General features: G+C 46.1%; 1 protein-coding gene across 1 annotated transcript in view; it reads left to right on the forward strand.

The window, feature by feature from the left end:
- The first annotated feature begins 11739 nt into the window (after positions 1-11739).
- Positions 11740-18204, forward strand: part of KCNK5 (potassium two pore domain channel subfamily K member 5) — a 40881-nt gene continuing 34416 nt past the window's right edge. Inside the window, exon 1 of the mRNA XM_020881824.2 lies at positions 11740-12276. Within this exon, the coding sequence (XP_020737483.2) occupies positions 12091-12276 (186 nt within the window). The 5' untranslated portion in view covers positions 11740-12090. The remainder of the gene's footprint in view (positions 12277-18204) is intronic.

An 18204-nucleotide genomic window follows, 5' to 3' on the forward strand; every position in this document is an offset into this window, starting at 1 on the left:
AAAAAAAAAAAAAAAAAAAAAAATCAAAGAATGAATAAGTGAATACATGAATGTATGAATATGAAGCACTGTAAACAGTCACCTGACCACTCTGGTAGGGTTAATATGGTACCATCATCCCAGGCAAAGAGCAATTCTTCCACTGACCATTCATTTTTCTTAGCTCTAAAGCTCCTATCTGTGTTAAGGGTGACCCAAAGGGAGCAGGCTGGAAGGGAGCAGCGGGGACAGGCCACCACCTCCCAAAGAGGAAAGCTACGGGGGATGTTGCTCACTGAAAGACAGAGATAACAGAGGCATCCCCACGGGGCCGCCAGGCCTACCCAAGTCATGGGCGGTCAGCCCCACAGTGTACAGGGGGCCTGAGCCGGCAGGGTGAGGATTCTCAGCCTGGAAGGAAAAGCCAGGGGGCTGCAGGGAAGGTGGAGGAGGCCATGGGCCAGCAGGTGGTGACAGCACCTGCCCAGACCACCCTGAGCAAGGATCCTGGGGCAAGGTACTTCCCTTCCCTGAATCTCAGCGTCCCTCACGTGTAAAACGGGCTAATGACCCCCCATGGTGTCCCTGCAACCATCAAATGAGTAAATAATGACTAAATGCTTTATTGATCTGCATTATCTCACTGAGTGTTTATTGCATTTCTAGTACAGGGTGAACACTTAAAAAGCACCTAATTGTTATTGCTACAGGCAAATTTGAAAACACAAATTAGCTCCCTGGGTCCTCCGTCCTCTCCACTCACCTTTTCTTCTTCTTTTTTTCACTTGCCAGTTTTATTCATTTATTTTTTCATTGGAGTATACTTGCTTTACAATGTTGTGTCAGCTTCTGCTACACAGCAACGTGAATCAGCCATGTGTATGCACACTTCCCCTCCCTCTTGAGTCTCCCTCCTAGCCCCATTCAATCACCCCTAGTCTCCCTACCCAAGGTGCTTACCCAGCCAGGAACAACTGTGGTGGGCGGTCAGGGTGGGGTGTTCCTGTGAACCATCAGAACTTGTAAAAAATTTTTTCAGTTTTTGCATGAGTGCATTTTTTTTCTGAGAAAATGTCCATAAATACTCAAAGCAAACAGACAAAAAAAGATTAAGATGCACAGAGTCTTAATGACCTACTCCTTCCCTGAGTTTCAAAAGAGATCTGAGCAGGAAGGACAATGTTTAACACAAAGGAATGATTCAAATGGTAGAATTTCAAGGGTCAATGATAGTTGGAGAGAAAAGTTTGGAGGTAGGTCCCATAACTCATGCCCTGCTGTGTTATTCTAAAAATGACCCCATCTAAGGAATAGCTTCAGGTGATGTCTAAACTGAAGTGGGGGCCTCTCTTGTTACTGAGTTGTTTTGGAGGCAGAAGAAATTTCATATGTTGCCACACAGCAATGAAATTCTAATATTATCATGTTCTCTTTTAAAGAAAAAGACATTGGGAATTCCCTGATGGTCCAGTGTTTAGGACACTGTGCTTTCAGGGCCAAGGCTCTGGGTTTGATCCCTGGTTGGGGAACTAAGATCCCACAAGCCAAATATCATAGCAATATATACAAACATACATAAAGGAAGATATATTAAAAGGGCAATAGAGACCTATCAGAAATCTTTAAATACAAATAATTCAGAATCCATGTTCAAGCTCAACCCTTAATTTATGAGGACACATTTCTCCATAGCTTAACTGGCTCTCAGAGCAAAGGACAAGTAGCTTTGGTGTTAAGAGTGATGGAAACCCTGATAAGGCAACACTTATGTGATTTTATTATGGTTACTTAGCCATATCTCTTTTCTCAGTGCCCAGCTAATCCTTGTCCCTTCAAATAGCTAACACTGGATTTACAAGTCTAATTTTCACTACTTTTTTTTAAACTGTGTTTTTACCTTAAATTTTATACATAACATAAAATTTTTCATCTTAACCCCTTTGAGGTGGACAGCACAGTAGAATTAACCATATGTATCTCATTGGACACCAGATCTCTAGACTTCCTTATCTCACAAAACCGAAACTTTATATACGCAGTGAATAATTCTTTTTTACCTTTTCTTAGCCCTGGAAATGACTGTTTCAATTTCTGTTCCCAAGAGTTTGACCAATTTGGATACCTCATATAAGTGGAAGCCTGCAGTACCTGTCTTTTATGTAACTGGATTATTTCACTTACTGTTATGTCCTCAAGATTCATCCATGTTGTAGCATATGACAGGTTTTCCTTCTCTTTTAAGGCCAAATAATATTCTATTATCTGTGTATACCATTTCACTACTTTTTTTTTTTTGCTGCAACTATATTGCTCTGAGATTTCATTTTGTGCTGTGATTTCATTTTGTATTTCCTGGTATAAACATGAAGGTAGTCTTATCACGTACCTTGAATTTACTACTCAGAAACCTTTCTAATTGAATAAACAGAGGCTTTGTAGACATGAAAATTTAACAGATACTTTCCCCAGGTTTCCAAATGATCCATTAGAAACAAAGCAAGTTTATAAATTAACTGATAGTCTTTCACAGTGCAAGCTATTTTATAAGCATTTGTAACTGTCTCTCTTCCAAGCAATATGACAAGAACAAAAATAAAAATAAAACCTTTTGAGTTGAGAGCTATAAAGTTTTTTTGTTTGTTTAACTACACAAGGTTTTCAGGTGATGTTGAACAACTTTTTATTCTTTCAATGGTTTCTTATATGCCTCTTTAGATCAGTCATGCATTTCAGAGGATTATTCCCTCTGAAATTCCTAAGCAAAATACAAACAGAAATAATCCTAAGCAGAAATAAAACAGTAAATATCTTAACATTATTAAAGGATCATCAAACCATTCATTCACCAAGAGGATAAACCCTTCATCTAATTGAAGAAATGACAAAGGTGAATTGGGATCATTTTGCAGCCTGGGTTTGGGAGCATGGCCTTGGAGAAAACAACTGATCTGCTCTACCAGCTTCTGCTGGGACGCAGCTGACTCGAGTGAAGGTCTAGTCTAGTACCAAAGTGAAATTCAATCATTCTCAAAGCTGATTGCCTTGCAAAAAATAGCACTCCAAAGCAATTACCACCCATAAGCATAATAATAAAGCCATTGGAATGTATTTTTATTAGTAGTGTAAGAAAATACACCTCCTCCCCCCATATACCTACATTTTCCTTTTCTGTCCCTGAGGCTCCAGCTGTCCAGACATTCACAGGTTTCAGTACAGTTTCAATTTCCCAAAGTCCCCACTCTCTGTTGTGCAGAGAATGGGCACAGCTCCTGATCTCCATCAGAAAGTGCTGATCCAAATGTGTGGACGGGGCCAGGGAAAGGGCGGAGGAGGGGAGGAGGACATTCAGTGTAGGATGGAGCCAAAGGAAAGAGGGAGAGGCTGGAGCAGGGAGAACAGAGAGCTGGGTTAAGGGGGTTGGGAAAATGCAGGAAGGTAAGGAAGGGGGCCCGCAGAAGGAGAGGGTGAGGAGAGAATGAACGTGACCTGGAGGGGGCGAGAAAGAGGCAGGGGTCGGGGAAAGGAGAAATAGCGTGGAAAGATAAAGTAGAAATGATTAAAAAAAAAAAATCCTCGAATAAAAGCCAGTTCACCCCAAACTCTTCTGCAGTGTGTTTTTGTGAGACAGGGAGACTGAAATAGGAAGAGGCCCTTTATTTTCTTAGGAAGAGAACGTAGACCGGAGGTGGGAGAGGAATGGGAGAGAACTTTCTAAACAGAGAGAGCCTGTGGCCTCTCCAGCTGCCCCAACCCCACCCTGGGTAAACTGTTCACACTGCAGAGGGTCTGCTCTCCCTCCAGGCTGAGTACTGGAGCGTCATTGTGCAGGGTGATAGCGGGGCAGGGGTTAAGAGGCGTCTGTCTGGAGTGGGTAAGGAGCTCTGACTGGAGAGTAGGTGGTCTCCAGAGGGGGTAGTTGAGGGGACTCGGCCTTTGTTGAGGGGACTCGGCTCCCGGAGGCTTCAAGAACGCAGAACCTGGGGTTTCCCAGTTTCCTGTCTCACCCTGCAGGGGACACACACACGGTTCCACAAAGGAGAAACAGAAATATCCACAAACCCAGGGCATTCCTTCAAACCTGCATCCCTAGGCCCTGGGCTCCAGCCTGACTTGAAAGTATCACTTGTATCATCTTCCAGCCCCCAAGGAAGAACTACCCTAACTTTGGACCCTTTGAGCAAAGGCCCCCTCTCCCCCAATGTGAACAAAAAAAAGGCCTTGGCCAGGGGTCAGAGAGCAGCCCATTGCATTGCCTGCCCCCCCAGAGGGGCCTGGGTCAGGGCCAGCTCTCTTACAGGGTGCTGGAGGGAGTGTGCCCCCTTCCTAACTTCTGACTTTGAACAAACCAACCTACACAGGCTTCAGTTTCTTCACTGCAAAGTGGGTGTAATGACAGGCCCTGATGAAAATGCCTGGAAAGAATATAGTGCAGCCTGAGGCTTACGTTATTTATTATTATGCTGTGTTCAGTCGTGTCCAACTTTTTGTGGCCCCACGGACTGCAGCCCGCCAGGCTCCTCTGTCCGGGGAATTCTCCAGGAAGAATACTGGAGTGAGTTGCTATTTCCTCATCCAGGGGATTTTCCTGACCCAGAGATCAAACCAGCATCTCCTGTATCTCCTGAATTGGCAGGTAGATTCTTAACCACTGAGCCACCACTTGGTAAATATTAGCAAGGAATGAGAAAAAACCTGGGTAAGTGTTTTTTGTTGTTGCTCTTGTTCTTTTTTGTTTGTTCTTTTAAAAAAATAAATCTGGTTCATTAAAAAAATTCAGGTATAATGGAAATATAACATTAATTTCAGATGTATTACATTCAGTTCAGTTCAGTCGCTCAGTCATGTCCGACTCTTTGTGACCCCATGAATTGCAGCACACCAGGCCTCCCTGTCCATCACCAACTCCCAGAGTTTACTCAAACTCATGTCCATCGAGTCGGTGATGCCATCCAGCCATCTCATCCTCTGTATTATATTAGGTTGGTGCAAAAGTAATTGCATTTTTTGCATTGTTGAATTTTGCCATTTCCTATTGGAATACATTCTTAAATAAATGTGTTTATACATCATTTTCCTGGAGGAGGACATGGCAAGTCACTCCAGTACTCTTGCCTAAAGAATCCCCAAGGACAGAGAAGCCTGGCGGGCTGCAGTCCATGGGGTCGCAAAGAGTCGGACACAACTGAGTGACTAAGTACACATATATATCATTTTAACACACATTTCTCAGTTTGCGATTTTTGCTAATGACATTACTTGCTATTTACTTTATATTTATTTTAGACTATAGAAATGATGTTAGACAAAAAGCACATGCGATTGCTTTTTTTATTCGAGTTCAAAATGGGTTGTAAATTAGTAGAAATAACTATCAACATCCACAACACATTTGGCCCAGGAACTGCTAATGAATGTTCAGCGTAGTGGTGGTTCAAGAAGTTTTGCAAAGGAGATGAGAGTGTTAAAGATGAAGAGTGTAGTGGCCAACCACTAGAAGGTGACAACAACCAACTGAGAACATCATCAAAGCTGATTCTACATGAGAAGTTGCCCAAGAATTCAACACTGACCATTCTATGGTTGTTTGGCATTTGAAGCAAATAGGAAAGGTGAAAAAGTTTGATAAGTGGGTGCCTCATGAGCTGACTGAAAATCAAAAAGATCATTGTTTTGAAGTGTCATCTTCTCTTACTGTACACGCAACAGCAAATCATTTCTCAATCTGATCGTGACATGCGATGAAAAGTAGGTTTTATAGGACAGCCAGCAATGATCAGCTCAGCGGTTGGACCAAGATGAAGCTCCAAAGCACTTCTCACAGCCAAACTCACCAAAAAAAAAAAAGATCATGGTCACTGTTTGGTAGTCTGTTGCCCGTCTTATCCACTGCAGCTTTCTGAATCCTGGCGAAACCATTACATCTGAGAAGTATGCTCAGCAAATCAATGAGATGCACAGAAAACTGCAATGCCTGCAGCCAGCATTTGTCAACAGAAAGGGCCCAGTCCTTCTCCATGACAATGCCTGACTGCATGTAACACAACCAGTGATTCAAAAGTTGAACAAATTGGGCTACAAAGTTTTGCCTCATCCACCATATTCACCTGACCTCTTGCCAACCAACTACCACTTCTTCAAACACCTCAACAACATTTTGCAGGGAAAATGCTTCCACAACCAACAGAAGGCAGAAAATGCTTTCCATGAGTTCACTGAATCCCAAGGCATGGATTTTTATGCTACAGAAATAAACAATCTTATTTCTCATTGGCCAAAGTGTGTTGATTGTAATGTTTCCCATTTTGATTAATAAAGTTGTGTTCGAACCTAGTTTATAATGATTTAAAATTCACAGTTTGAAACCACAATTACTTTTTCACTAACCTAACACAATATAATGATTTGATATTCATATATGTTGCAAAATGATCACCACAGTAAGTCTAGTTAACATGTGTCATGCACAGTTACAAGGAATCTTTTTCCTTGTGATGAAGACTTTTAAGATTTACTGTTTTAGCAACTTTTAAATATGCAATGCAGTATTATTTCTTTCTCATTTATGTATTTCTTTTTTAGTATTCCAGTCAGTTCAGTTCAGTCGATCAGTTGTGTCTGACTCTTTGTGACCCCATGGACTGCAGCACGCCAGGCTTACCAACTCCCAGAGCTTGTTCAAATTTATGTCTATCGAGTCGGTGATGCCATCCAACTGTCTCATCCTCGTCCATTTCTCCTCCTGCCTTCAATCTCCCAGCATCAGGGTCTTTTCCAAGGAGTCAGTTCTTCGCATCAGGTGGCCAAAGTATTGGAGTTTCGGCTTCAGCATCAGCCCTTCTAATGAATATTCAGGACTGATTTCCTTTAGAATTGACTGTTTTGATCCTAAAGTCCAAGGGACTCTCAAGAGTTTTCTCCAACACCACAGTTTAAAAGCATCGGAGAGGGTGTGGAGAAAAGGGAACCCTCTTACACTGTTGGTGGGAATGCAAATTAGTACAGCCACTATGGAAAACAGTGTGGAGATTTCTTAAAAAGCTGGAAATAGAACTGCCATATGACCCAGCAATCCCACTTCTGGGCATACACACCAAGGAAACCAGATCTGAAAGAGACACGTGCACCCCAATGTTCATCGCAGCACTGTTTATAATAGCCAGGACATGGAAGCAACCCAGATGCCCATCAGCAGACGAATGGATGAGGAAGCTGTGGTACATATACACCATGGAATATTACTCAGCCATTAAAAAGAATTCATTTGAATCAGTTCTAATGAGATGGATGAAACTGGAGCCCATTATACAGAGCGAAGTAAGCCAGAAAGATAAAGACCATTACAGTATACTAACACATATATATGGAATTTAGAAAGATGGTAATGATAACCCTATATGCAAAACAGAAAAAGAGACTCAGATGTATAGAACAGACTTGTGGACTCTGGGAGAAAGCGAGGGTGGGATGTTTCAAGAGAACAGCATTGAAACATGTATATTATCTAGGGTGAAACAGATCACCAGCCCAGGTTGGGTGAATGAGACAAGTGCTCGGGCCTGGTGCACTGGGAAGACCCAGAGGGATTGGGTGGAGAGGGAGGTGGGAGGGGGGACCGGGATGGGGAATACATGTAAATCCATGGCTAATTCATTTCAATGTATGACAAAAACTACTGTAACGATGTAAAGTAATTAGCCTCCAACTAATAAAAATAAATGGAAAAAAAAAAAAGCATCAATTCTTTGGTGCTCAGCTTTCTTTATTGTCCAACTCTCACATCCATACATGACTACTGGAAAAACCATAGCTTTGACTAGATGCACCTTTGTTGGCAAAGTAATGTCTCCACTTTTTAATATGCCTAGGTTGGTCATAGCTTTTCTTCCAAGGAGCAAGTGTCTTTTAATTTCATGGCTCCAGTCACTGTCTGCAGTGATTTTGGAACCCCCAAAGATAAAGTCTCTCACTGTTTCCATTGTTTCTTCATCTATTTGCCATGAAGTGATGGGACCAGATGCCATGATCTTCATTTTTTGAATGTTGAGTTTTAAGCCAGCTTTTTCACTCTCCGCTTTCACTTTTATCAGGAGGCTCTTTAGTTTCTCTTTGCCTTCTGCCATAAGGATGGTGTCATCTGCACACCTTAGGCTACTGATATTTCTCCAAGCAATCTTGATTCCAACTTGTGCTTCATCCAGCCTGGCATTTCACCTGATGTACTCTGCATATAACTTGAATAAGCAAGGTGACTGTATACAACCTTAACGTACTCCTTTCCCAATTTGGAACAGGTCTGCTGTTCCATGTCCGGTTATAACTGTTGCTTCTTGACAGATTTCTCAGGAGGCGTGTCAGGTGGTCTGGCATTCCCATCTCCTGAGGAATTTTCCACAGTTTGCTGTGATACACACAGTTATATATATACCACAGTTTCTTCACCTATTCATCCATCAACAGACACTTAGGTTGTTTCCATGTCTTGGTTATTTTAAATAATACTACAGTGAACATAGGGGTGCATGTAGCTTTTCAAGTGAGTGTTTTCATTTTCTTTGGATAAATACTCAGAAGTGGAATTGCTAGATCATATGGTTGTTCTATTTTTAACTTTTTGAGAAACATTCATACTCTTTTCCATAGTGGCTACATCAATTTACATTCCTACCAACAGTGCTGGCAGGTACTGTGAACCCTTTTCTCCACATCCCAGCAAACACTTGTTATTTGTTGTCTTTTTGACGATTGCCATTCTGACAGGTGTGAGGTGATGTCTCACTGTGGTTTTGATTCGTATTTCTCTAATGATTCATGATGTTGAGCATCTTTTCATGTACCAGTTGGCCATTTGTACGTCTTCTTTGGAACAATGTCGATTCAGATCTTCTGTCTACTTTTTAACTGAATTGTTTATTTTTGATAATACTGAGTTATATGGGTTCTTAATATTTTTTGGATATTAATTCCTTATCAGATACATGATTTGCAAATATTTCTTCCTATTTAAAATGTTGCCTTTTCACTGTTGATAATCTTCTTTGCTGGGCAGAAACATTTTAATTCAATATAGTCCCACTTGTTTATTTTTGCTTTTGCTGTCTTGGCTTTTGGAGTCAGATCCAAAAAACTATGGCCTGATGTCAAGGAATTTACCACATATGCTTTCTTCTTGGAGTTCTATGGTTTCAGGTCTTACATTCAAATCTTTAATCCATTTTGAGTTAATCTTTATGGATGGTATAAGACAGTAGTCTAGTTTCCTTTTTTGCATGTGACTGTCCAGTTTTCCCAACACCATTTATTTGGAGAGACTATCCTTTCCCCATTGTGTATGCTTGACTCCTTTGTTGTAAACTAATTGACCATGTTGTGGGTTTATTTCCAGGTTGTCCTTTCTATTCCTTGATCGATGAGTTGTTTTTAATGCCAATATCTTACTGTTTTGATTACTGTTGCTTTGGAATATAAGTTGAAATCAGGAAGTATGTTGCCTCCAGCTATTTTCTTCTTTCTTAAGATTGTGTCAACTATTCTGGATCTTTTGTGATTACATACAAATTTTAGGATTGATATATTTCTGTGAAAATTTTGGAACAATTTTTTTTCTGTGAAAAATTGGAATTTCAATGGGGATTGCATTGAATCTGGAGAGTGCTTTGGTGACTATAGACATTTTAACAATAGTAATTCTTCCAATACATGAGCACAGGATATCTCTCCATTCCATTTATTTGTGCCTTTTTAAATTTCTTTCATCAATGTCCTACAGTTTTCAGTGTACAAGTCCTTCATCCTCTTAGTTAAATTTATTCACAGATATTTTATTCTTTTGATGCCATTATAAACAGAACTGTTTTTATTTTTCTTTGTGATAGCTCATTATTAGTGTATGGAAACACAACATACTTTTTATCCTGCAACCTTACTAAATTCATTGATTAGTTCTAGCAGGTTGGTTTTTTTTTTTTTTTTTTTTTTGGTAGAATCTCTGGGGCTTTCTATGTATAACAAAAAACACATCATCTGAAAATACTGACAATTTCACTTTTTTTTTTCCAATTTGGATGCCTTTTTTTTTTTTTTAATTCAAGATCCATTTGTTCTCTAATTTTGCCAACATGGGAACACCCTTCCACGCAAGATCTTGCAGCTTCTCCAACCACCCGGCTGGAGGATTTTAGGATGAGGACCCCAAGGGGTGCCTGCTGGGCTGTTGTCACTGTAGACAGGACTCCTGCTGCCACCACCACTGCCCCCTCCCCAATTCTGTCCTCTCCACTAGACTTTCTGTCATCTTTAGTTTCCCTGGAGTTTTTCAGATTCCAAACCGTCTTTGCTCATACTTCTGTACATGCCTGCTCCCTCAGCCCTGTTGATCCACCCCAGAGGGGCAGAAGTGCAGGTGTGTAGAGAACACAGAACTATTTCTCAGCACACCAACATTCCACACAAAACTATCTTATAAGCCTTCAGATTCTTCTTCATCAAAGGACATTCCCAAGGACTTTCCCTAGCTCTGCACTGCCCTTGTGGGCAGACTAGACATTTGTGGTTACCAGGCCGTGTGAGTCGGGCAGCACGCGCAGATAACTGAGGATGGTACCCTGAAGCTCCTCAGCGGGATCCCCATCGTGGGTTGGAGGCCTCATGACAGCAGCACAGTTCTGGAATGTTCTGTCCTGAAGCAAGTCCTGGCGTGAACAGAGTCACGCCTACAGGTCTTATTCTCGCTGACCAGCCGCACAGGACCAAGCTGGGCCAAAGGATCTTGATCTAGATCTGGATGCCTTTTCTTTCTTTTTCCTGCCTAAGTGCTCTGGCTTTGGGTGTGTGCTTTTGACAAATTCATAAATTCATTCACTCCATTTCACAAATGTTTGAATGTTTGCTATATAACACACACTGGGGTTATGTCAGCAAACAGTCCAGACTCCACAGCTGTCATCATTTTAGTGTTTTATGTTAGAAGGAATTTAGTGCCAGGAAGAAAATAAGACCAATAAGGGGGATAAGGAGTGTGTGTGGGTGGGTGGGTGTGTGACTGAGTATGTGTGTTTATGGGTCTGTGTGTATGTGGGAGGTGGTGTTTGCCATTTTAAAGGTGTTTGGGAGTATGAAACAGGTCAAGTGTTTCCTGTAGAGTCACATTGTGTTTGTGGGGAGGGGTATGCACAGGGTTGCCTCTGACTGCTCTTTCCTTGATATGGAGGGGTGGGGTGGGTTGGAGGGGCGCTCTCACCAGGGCAGGTGAGACTGGAGTGAGAGGGAGGAGTCATGCCCGCCTTATTGAGTGGTTCAGTTCCTGATAGATTCTCTACAGCCTCCCCAGTCCCTTTCTAATGGCCTTTCCCCAGTCTTACAGGAAGGTGTGTGAGACAGAAAGAGAGAATCAGGTGTTCTTGGCAGAAACATGAGCAAATGAAAATTGGCTTACAAGGAAAACATCAATAGTAATAACTTCCTGACCCCCGTCATTAGGCACACACTCATTTTAGTTCATACACCAGCACTAGTAAGAAACGTGAGGCCTCGAGACCACAACCTCTGCGGGGACACGGGGCGCGCAGCGGACCCTGGCTGTGGCCTGGGGCTGCGGGGAGAGCGCACGGAGCCGGGAGCTGGTGGCAGCGCGCACCTAGCGGTGACTGCGGGGCCAGCCGCCGGCTCTGCGCGGGGCGGGGCCTGCAGGGGGGCGGGCCCTCGGCGGGGCCCCTCCTCCCGGGCCGAGCGCGGCAGGCCCGGGTTAAAGAGGCTCGCGGAGGCGGGCGCGGTGCACAGTGCTGTGGCGCGGGGAGGAGTGGCGCACGTGGCTCCGGGAATTCTGCCCCGCGTTCCCTCAGCTCCTTTCCCTCCCGCGAGCCGGGGCCCTGCCACGGCCCCTTCTGTGTCCGCGCACCCCTGACGCGCGTGAGAAGGGTCCACACAGTTCCCCCGCGCTCAGTCGACCAACTTGGAGCCGCAACTTTGTTGGTGGAGCCGCGCCGGGTTGAACGGAGCACTGCGCATGCGGAGCTCCAAATTCAAACAGCTGTTTCCAGGGGCTGGAGGGCGGGTGGGACTGGGAGCCGCTGGGGCTAGGGGAGGCTTTCTCCAGGAGGCGGCCTCTCGGGAGCCATGGTGGACCGGGGCCCTCTGCTTACCTCGGCCATTATCTTCTACCTGGCCATCGGGGCGGCGATCTTCGAGGTGCTAGAGGAGCCGCATTGGAAAGAGGCCAAGACAAACTACTATACCCAGAAAGTGCATCTGCTCAAGGAGTTCCCGTGCCTGGGCCAGGATGGTCTGGACAAGATCCTGCAGGTGAGCCGGAGGTTTAGGAGTGCTGAGGGGGGAGTCCCTCGCAGCTTTGGATGACCCTCACTCTCTGTGGGTGGTGCTGGGGGGTGATCGGTGAGGATGTCTCACCGTGAGTCTGACCACTGGAATCCGTCGTTCTCTCATGGACACAGGAATAAACGCACGCGCGCGGAGGCTCTTTGGAACCCAGTTTGTGCCTAGAGAGAACTTAGGCTTGACCCGCGGGTGAACCAGGCCCCGAGGTGGCTCTGTGTGGGTGCGCGGGTATCTCCCTGGTTGGAGGAGGCTGTGGGGCGGATAAGGGCGTTTATCTTCCCTTGGAGACGCTCCCAGAGTTCGGGGTACCCGCTGGGTGCCACCCCCTCGCGTCTCCACCTCCCAGCTCCCGGGCCAGCGGCAGCCCGCCGGCTTTATTTCGGCCTTTCTTCACCAGCCCGGGGGAATGGCGCGAGGCTCCCTCGCCCCTCGCAGGGCTCGGGATGGGGGGTCGGTCCGGGGCTCTGTCGGGCCTGACCCCTCCGGGATGCGAGCTGGTGGCGGGAACGCTGGAGACTCGCGCAGGCTTCCGGGAAGGCTTATCTCGTGGAGACATCCCCGAAGGGCTTGGAGTTCAACTTTGTGAAAGTAACCAGTGGAACAAAAGGACAGCACCCGCGGCGTCCCTTTTCGGGGGTGGGGGAAGGGAGGAGAGGTTGTGCAGAATGGAAGGTGGTGGGAGAGTTTCTTCTCCGTGTTGGGGTAGATTCGTATGTACTACAGTTGACATTAATCTCACTGGGATAAACTGCGGGGCTTCTTTGGGGAAGGCCTGTACCCCAGTTTCTCGAAGGTTCTTAACTTTAACCGTTCACCCTCCTTGGCCTACCGTGATGGCCTCCCTCCAGCGGAACCTCCAGACCTGGGTAACAGCCGGTGAAGGCTGTAGGTGGTGAGGTGGAGTACAGATATCGTCTAAGGTGTGATATTTCTCTTGGGGTGAAAGAGCTCAGAAAGGAACTTTGATGAGGAACAAGGTTTAATCTACTTTGCCTCCCCCCATCCTCTATGACTGTGTAGTTGCCACTCATTTTTCCCGCCTCCGTGTCCCTGTATGTAAAATGGGAATGAACCTGTCTTCATCTGTCTTTCCTGCTCTGGTCTGCTGGAAGGTTGAAAGCATTAGAAAGCATGACAGTGTCTTGCCTGTGGATTCCCCTTATGGTCCCCAAATCAGTGGACACCTAAATACCCCAGGTGAGCTTATAGGTGCCTGTCGGCAGCTGGTCAAATAGATTTGTCCTCTTAGGAGCCAGTGGAAGATTTAGGTTAGAAGGTTGGGTGTTGAATTTTAGTGGAGAGTTTCCTGTCTGGGAGCAGTTTCCAGGGCTGGGGGCTGTTGGGAGATGAGTTTGGTGGGAGGATGCTCTTCAGGAGGGAGCTGGGTGATGTCAGTCCTAAAAGCAGGAGATCTGGGTGGCTGCACTTTCCTTGGGTTGGGTGTCTGCCCTGTGTGTGCGTGTTGGGGGGGGGGGGGGTCACTTTATAATTTCCCTTGAGGAAACAATTCCTCTGGAGAAGAGTTGTTGTTTACTTCACTCCAGGGCTTTGTTTAGAGGGGGAGGAAGGCAGGCAGGGATGATAAAGAATCGAGCTGCCCTCGAAGTGTTTCCCTCTTTGCTGCTCCTCCGCCACTGCAGGGGAAGGAAGGAAAGAATTCAAGGCTAAATGTGGGAAAATAAACTTCAAAACACGAGGAGTAGGGAAAAGGGGGGCGGAGTGGTCTGGGTGAGGCACCGGGTGCAGCTGGTGGTTATAGCTTTGGAGGTTAGACAGCTTTCTTAAGGTGTTGAAGCAAGCAAGAAGCCTGACATTTTTGAAGTCCTTTTAAACCCACCAGCAATTAGCACCCCTTTATCCCCCCCCCCCCCAAATCCAGCAGGTAACTTTAGGAAAAAGATTTGGGCCTCAGGCTAGTTTGATTGGGACATGCTTATAGACAGGCCAGCCTCTCAGGCCATATCCAACATGCAAGTCCCCTCCCTTCATAGGAAAAACCCCAGAAATGAGAATGAACCAGTGGAAGCATTATGCCAGCATTGCTTTCCGTCCACAGAAACCTGCCTGGCATTGCTCTCTGATCTGGGACTTGGGGCACTGCTTCAGGTCTCAGGAAATTGGTTTAAGGAAAAATGAAAACTCAAAAATCTTCTTACCCATCTAGCTGCTCCGGGATTTTCCACCTGAATTCTGTGTTTTTATCAAGTTCGGAATAATCACCTTTGTAATCCTAACAGAGTCCCTGGTTAGGAATTCCTGGGGTGGGGGCCAACCCCCTGCCCCAAGGGCTGTTGGAAGGGAGAGGGGGGATGCAACCTGGTTTGAGGTTTTTCTTAGAGTGGAAATTTTGTGTATTCTTTCATAGATCTTTGGAAATAGTCCCTGAGTTGTCAGGTGCTTCCTCCCTCGGTGCTGTGGTTGCACTGAGGCGGAGGAGGCTGACTTTCAATCGCTCTGTGCCACTCTGGCCCCAGGCCACGTGGTCGCCCTCCTTCCAGCCTTTGGAGCCATCTTGAACCCTTGCTCCCAAGCCTGCTCCTCCAGCTGCTGGGTGACCCGTTCCCCCAGCCTCTTCCTAAATTGCAGAGGCTCCCACAAGAGGAGTTGGCATTGGCTGAGCACCTGGCATGTTGGGCGTTGTGGGCGGCAATCAACATTTTACGAGAGAGGTCCTAAGCTGGTTTTGCCATCTGGCTTGGCCATTTACCCATCCAACCATTTGACTTGGCCTCTCTTTCCTCATCTGCAAAGTGAGGGTCTGGCGAGGTTCGGATAAGTGTAAGCATCAGACATCGGGTGTGAAAACACCGAGCGTCACATCACTGCACACGCTGAGGACACGGTGACTGGGGCAGCCTTCTAGGTGCTTTACCTGCCTGAGTCAGGTACTCTTTATAGCACCCTTACGTGTTCAGATAAGGAAACTGAAGCTCAGGGGAATGACCAGGAGGGCACACGCAGACTTGGCTAAGACCTGGACATCTGCCACCAGAGCCTGCTCCTTGTCCATACACCCTCGCTCTCACCCTTAGGCATGTGAAGCTGTTGGTCTGTCGGTGAGCTTAATAAATTGGTTCTGCTGGCTCTGGTCGGCTGGGCAATTCTATGTTCTATTTCCCCTAGAACAGGCATGGGCATGCAGGCGTCTCCTGTGTTGTGCCTGGCTGAGTCTGCACCTCCTCCCTTACGGCAGCCGTCCACCCCACCCCACTTCTCCTTGAGAAGCACAGAAAAACCAGAGGGTTGGGATGCCGGGCAGGAATGAACTTTTCTCAACCTTCACCTCTGCAGCGATCCTAAACAGGAAGGTTTTCCAGGGCTGACTGTGCGCCAGGACTTTGAATAAGCACTTTACCTACGCTTTGATTTTTATCTAGTATTCTCTTTTCAATCAAGATGAAGACTTGGAGATGATGTAATTTGCCCAGGATCTTATAGTACAGGGTCAGGTTTCAAATTGAAGTGAAATTGAAGTATATTGCAGAGTATATGGGAACTAGCCAACAAGTGTTTGTTAAGTGCCTGCTGCGTGTGCGGCAGTGGGCAGAGCACTGGAAATGCAAGGATGAATTAGACACAGCCAGGCTCAGACTGGCCTGCTGGAGAGAAAATGGAAAAAGCCACCTTGACAAGACAGTGCACCAGGGCGCCCAGGTCCAGCCTGACTTTAGAGGGAGCTCTCAGGAGGAGATGCCCTCCAGCCAGAGTGGGATCTTGATCATTATATGTTTTTTTTTTTTATTGTTTGTTTTCTGGCAGCACCTTACCCCACAGCCTGGAGTAGGAAATGGCCACCCACTCCAATATTCTTGCCTGGAAAATCCCATGGACAGGGAAGCCTGGTGGGCTGCAGCCTGTGGGGTCCCAAAGAGTGGGTCCCAACTGAGTGTCTCAGCACACCCCACGGCATGCAGGACCTTAGTTCCCCAACCAGGGCTTGAACCCATTTCCCCCTGCAGTGGAAGCACAGAATCCTAACCCCTGGACCACCAGGGGATTCCCAAGAGTGGGAACTGGGAATTTATGAGGCTGTCCGAGAAGAGGGCGTCAGAGGAGATGGTGGACGATATCACTGATGGAATGAACCGGAACTTGGGCAGACTTCAGGAGATGGTGAGGGCCAGGGAGGCCTGGCGTGCTGCAGTCCATGGGGTCGCAGAGAGTCGGACACGACTGGGTGACTGAACAACAACAACACAGCAGGAGAGCGGGAAGAGGATCCTAGCAGACGGCCAGGAGGGAGACCACAGGCTTCACAATGTGGCTCTTGGGAATCCTTTGTTTCTTGGGGGTACTGGGGTCACCCCAGGCCCTGCCTTCTGCTGGGGCACCCCACCCCTAACCAGGTTTTCTTAGACTGCTCACAGAGCTGACCCATTCCTGGAAGCCTCTTGGATCCCGCCAGCCTCCTTACCTGCCTTGTCCTTTTCCGAGGTTTTCTGTATGTGCCCAGTCGCTCTCCTTTTATCTTCTGCACCCTTCACGCTCCCCCACACATATTCTAGTCCACAGAGTAAGGCTGATTCCAACATTGAGGCTCTGACACCAATCCGCCTCCTAAAAGTTTAAAAAAATTTAACTACGAATCATGTAAAATTACATCTGACTGAATGCTCAGACTGGGCACATGACTTGAATTTGGTGGTGGGGGTACCTAGGGTTAACATGAAAGCCTCTTTTGTTTCAAGCCTTGCTGGAAATTGTAATGCGCACTGGTCCACTTAACTGCCTTTGTAAGTAAAGGGAGCACAATCAATCTTTTGATTATCCAGGATCACAGAAGCCTCCACGTCATTCATTCGAAACTGAACTCTCACCGTTGAGGACTGCAGAAGTGGGAAGTGAAGAGGTTGGGGTTTTTTTTTCCTTGTTTTTTTTTCCATTTATTTTTATTAGTTGGAGGCTAATTACTTTACAATATTGTAGTGGTTTTTGTCGTACATTGACCTGAATCAGCCATGGATTTACATGTGTTCCCCATCCCGTTCCCCGCTCCCACCTCCCTCTCCACCCAATCCCTCTGTGAAACAGATCATCACCCCAGGTTGGATGCATGAGACAAGTGCTCGGGCCTGGTGCACTGGGAAGGTTGGGGTTTTTTGAGAGGAAACAGAAGAGGTTCTTTCCGAAAGGCCCATTTTCTTGTTTATGTTCCGCTGAACGTTGAGGGCAGCCAAAATAAAAATAAAAAAAAAATTCTCAAATTGATAAATTTGCGTTGGTTAACTACTCTGGTTAGAATTTTAACAGTTAAGGTGAATTTTTATTGAATCGTTTTAAGAGTTTTACTGGAGCCCTTAGGATGACTACAGATGGCGTAGTAATGGAGGCTTATTGAGGGCAGAGATGAGCAGGTGTTGAAAGGTTCTCATGGGGGTGGGGGGAGTCCTCTAGGAGGGGGGCACAAGGGAGGTGATGGCTGCTGCTTCCAAGTATTTTCCTGGGGTTTTGCCCTATTTATAGTCTGGCGTTTAAAAGAAACACAGTCCTCCGGTTTTGGAGGCTGTGCTTGGCTGGCTCTGACCTCAGGCCAAGAGCTTTCATCTTGATCTTGGTTGTTTGCTGTTAGATTGGTCTCAGCCTTTGAACTCGATGTGTGTGGCGAGGGGGCGGGGGAAGCAGGGGACAGGGAAATACAAGGCTTTGGGGAACAGGGAAGCCAGGCTCCTGAGACGGAACCCCAAGGAGAGTCCTTGTACAAACTGAGATGCTAGAGCCGAGTAGTACCGCAAGAACGGAGTGACTTCTATCACTGGGGTGGCAGAGAGAGGCCCCATGCGGTAGGTGATCGTAGGAGAGCATGAAATAGCATGTGAACACCTCCAGATGTTCCTTTGGGGGAGCAGAGAAGATAGAGGCGAATTCCCTTGGAGATTTTTGCTGAGAGTCCCTCTG

This window comes from Odocoileus virginianus, chromosome 27, assembly GCF_023699985.2.
Source record: "Odocoileus virginianus isolate 20LAN1187 ecotype Illinois chromosome 27, Ovbor_1.2, whole genome shotgun sequence".
In the NCBI taxonomy this organism is placed as follows: domain Eukaryota; kingdom Metazoa; phylum Chordata; class Mammalia; order Artiodactyla; family Cervidae; genus Odocoileus; species Odocoileus virginianus.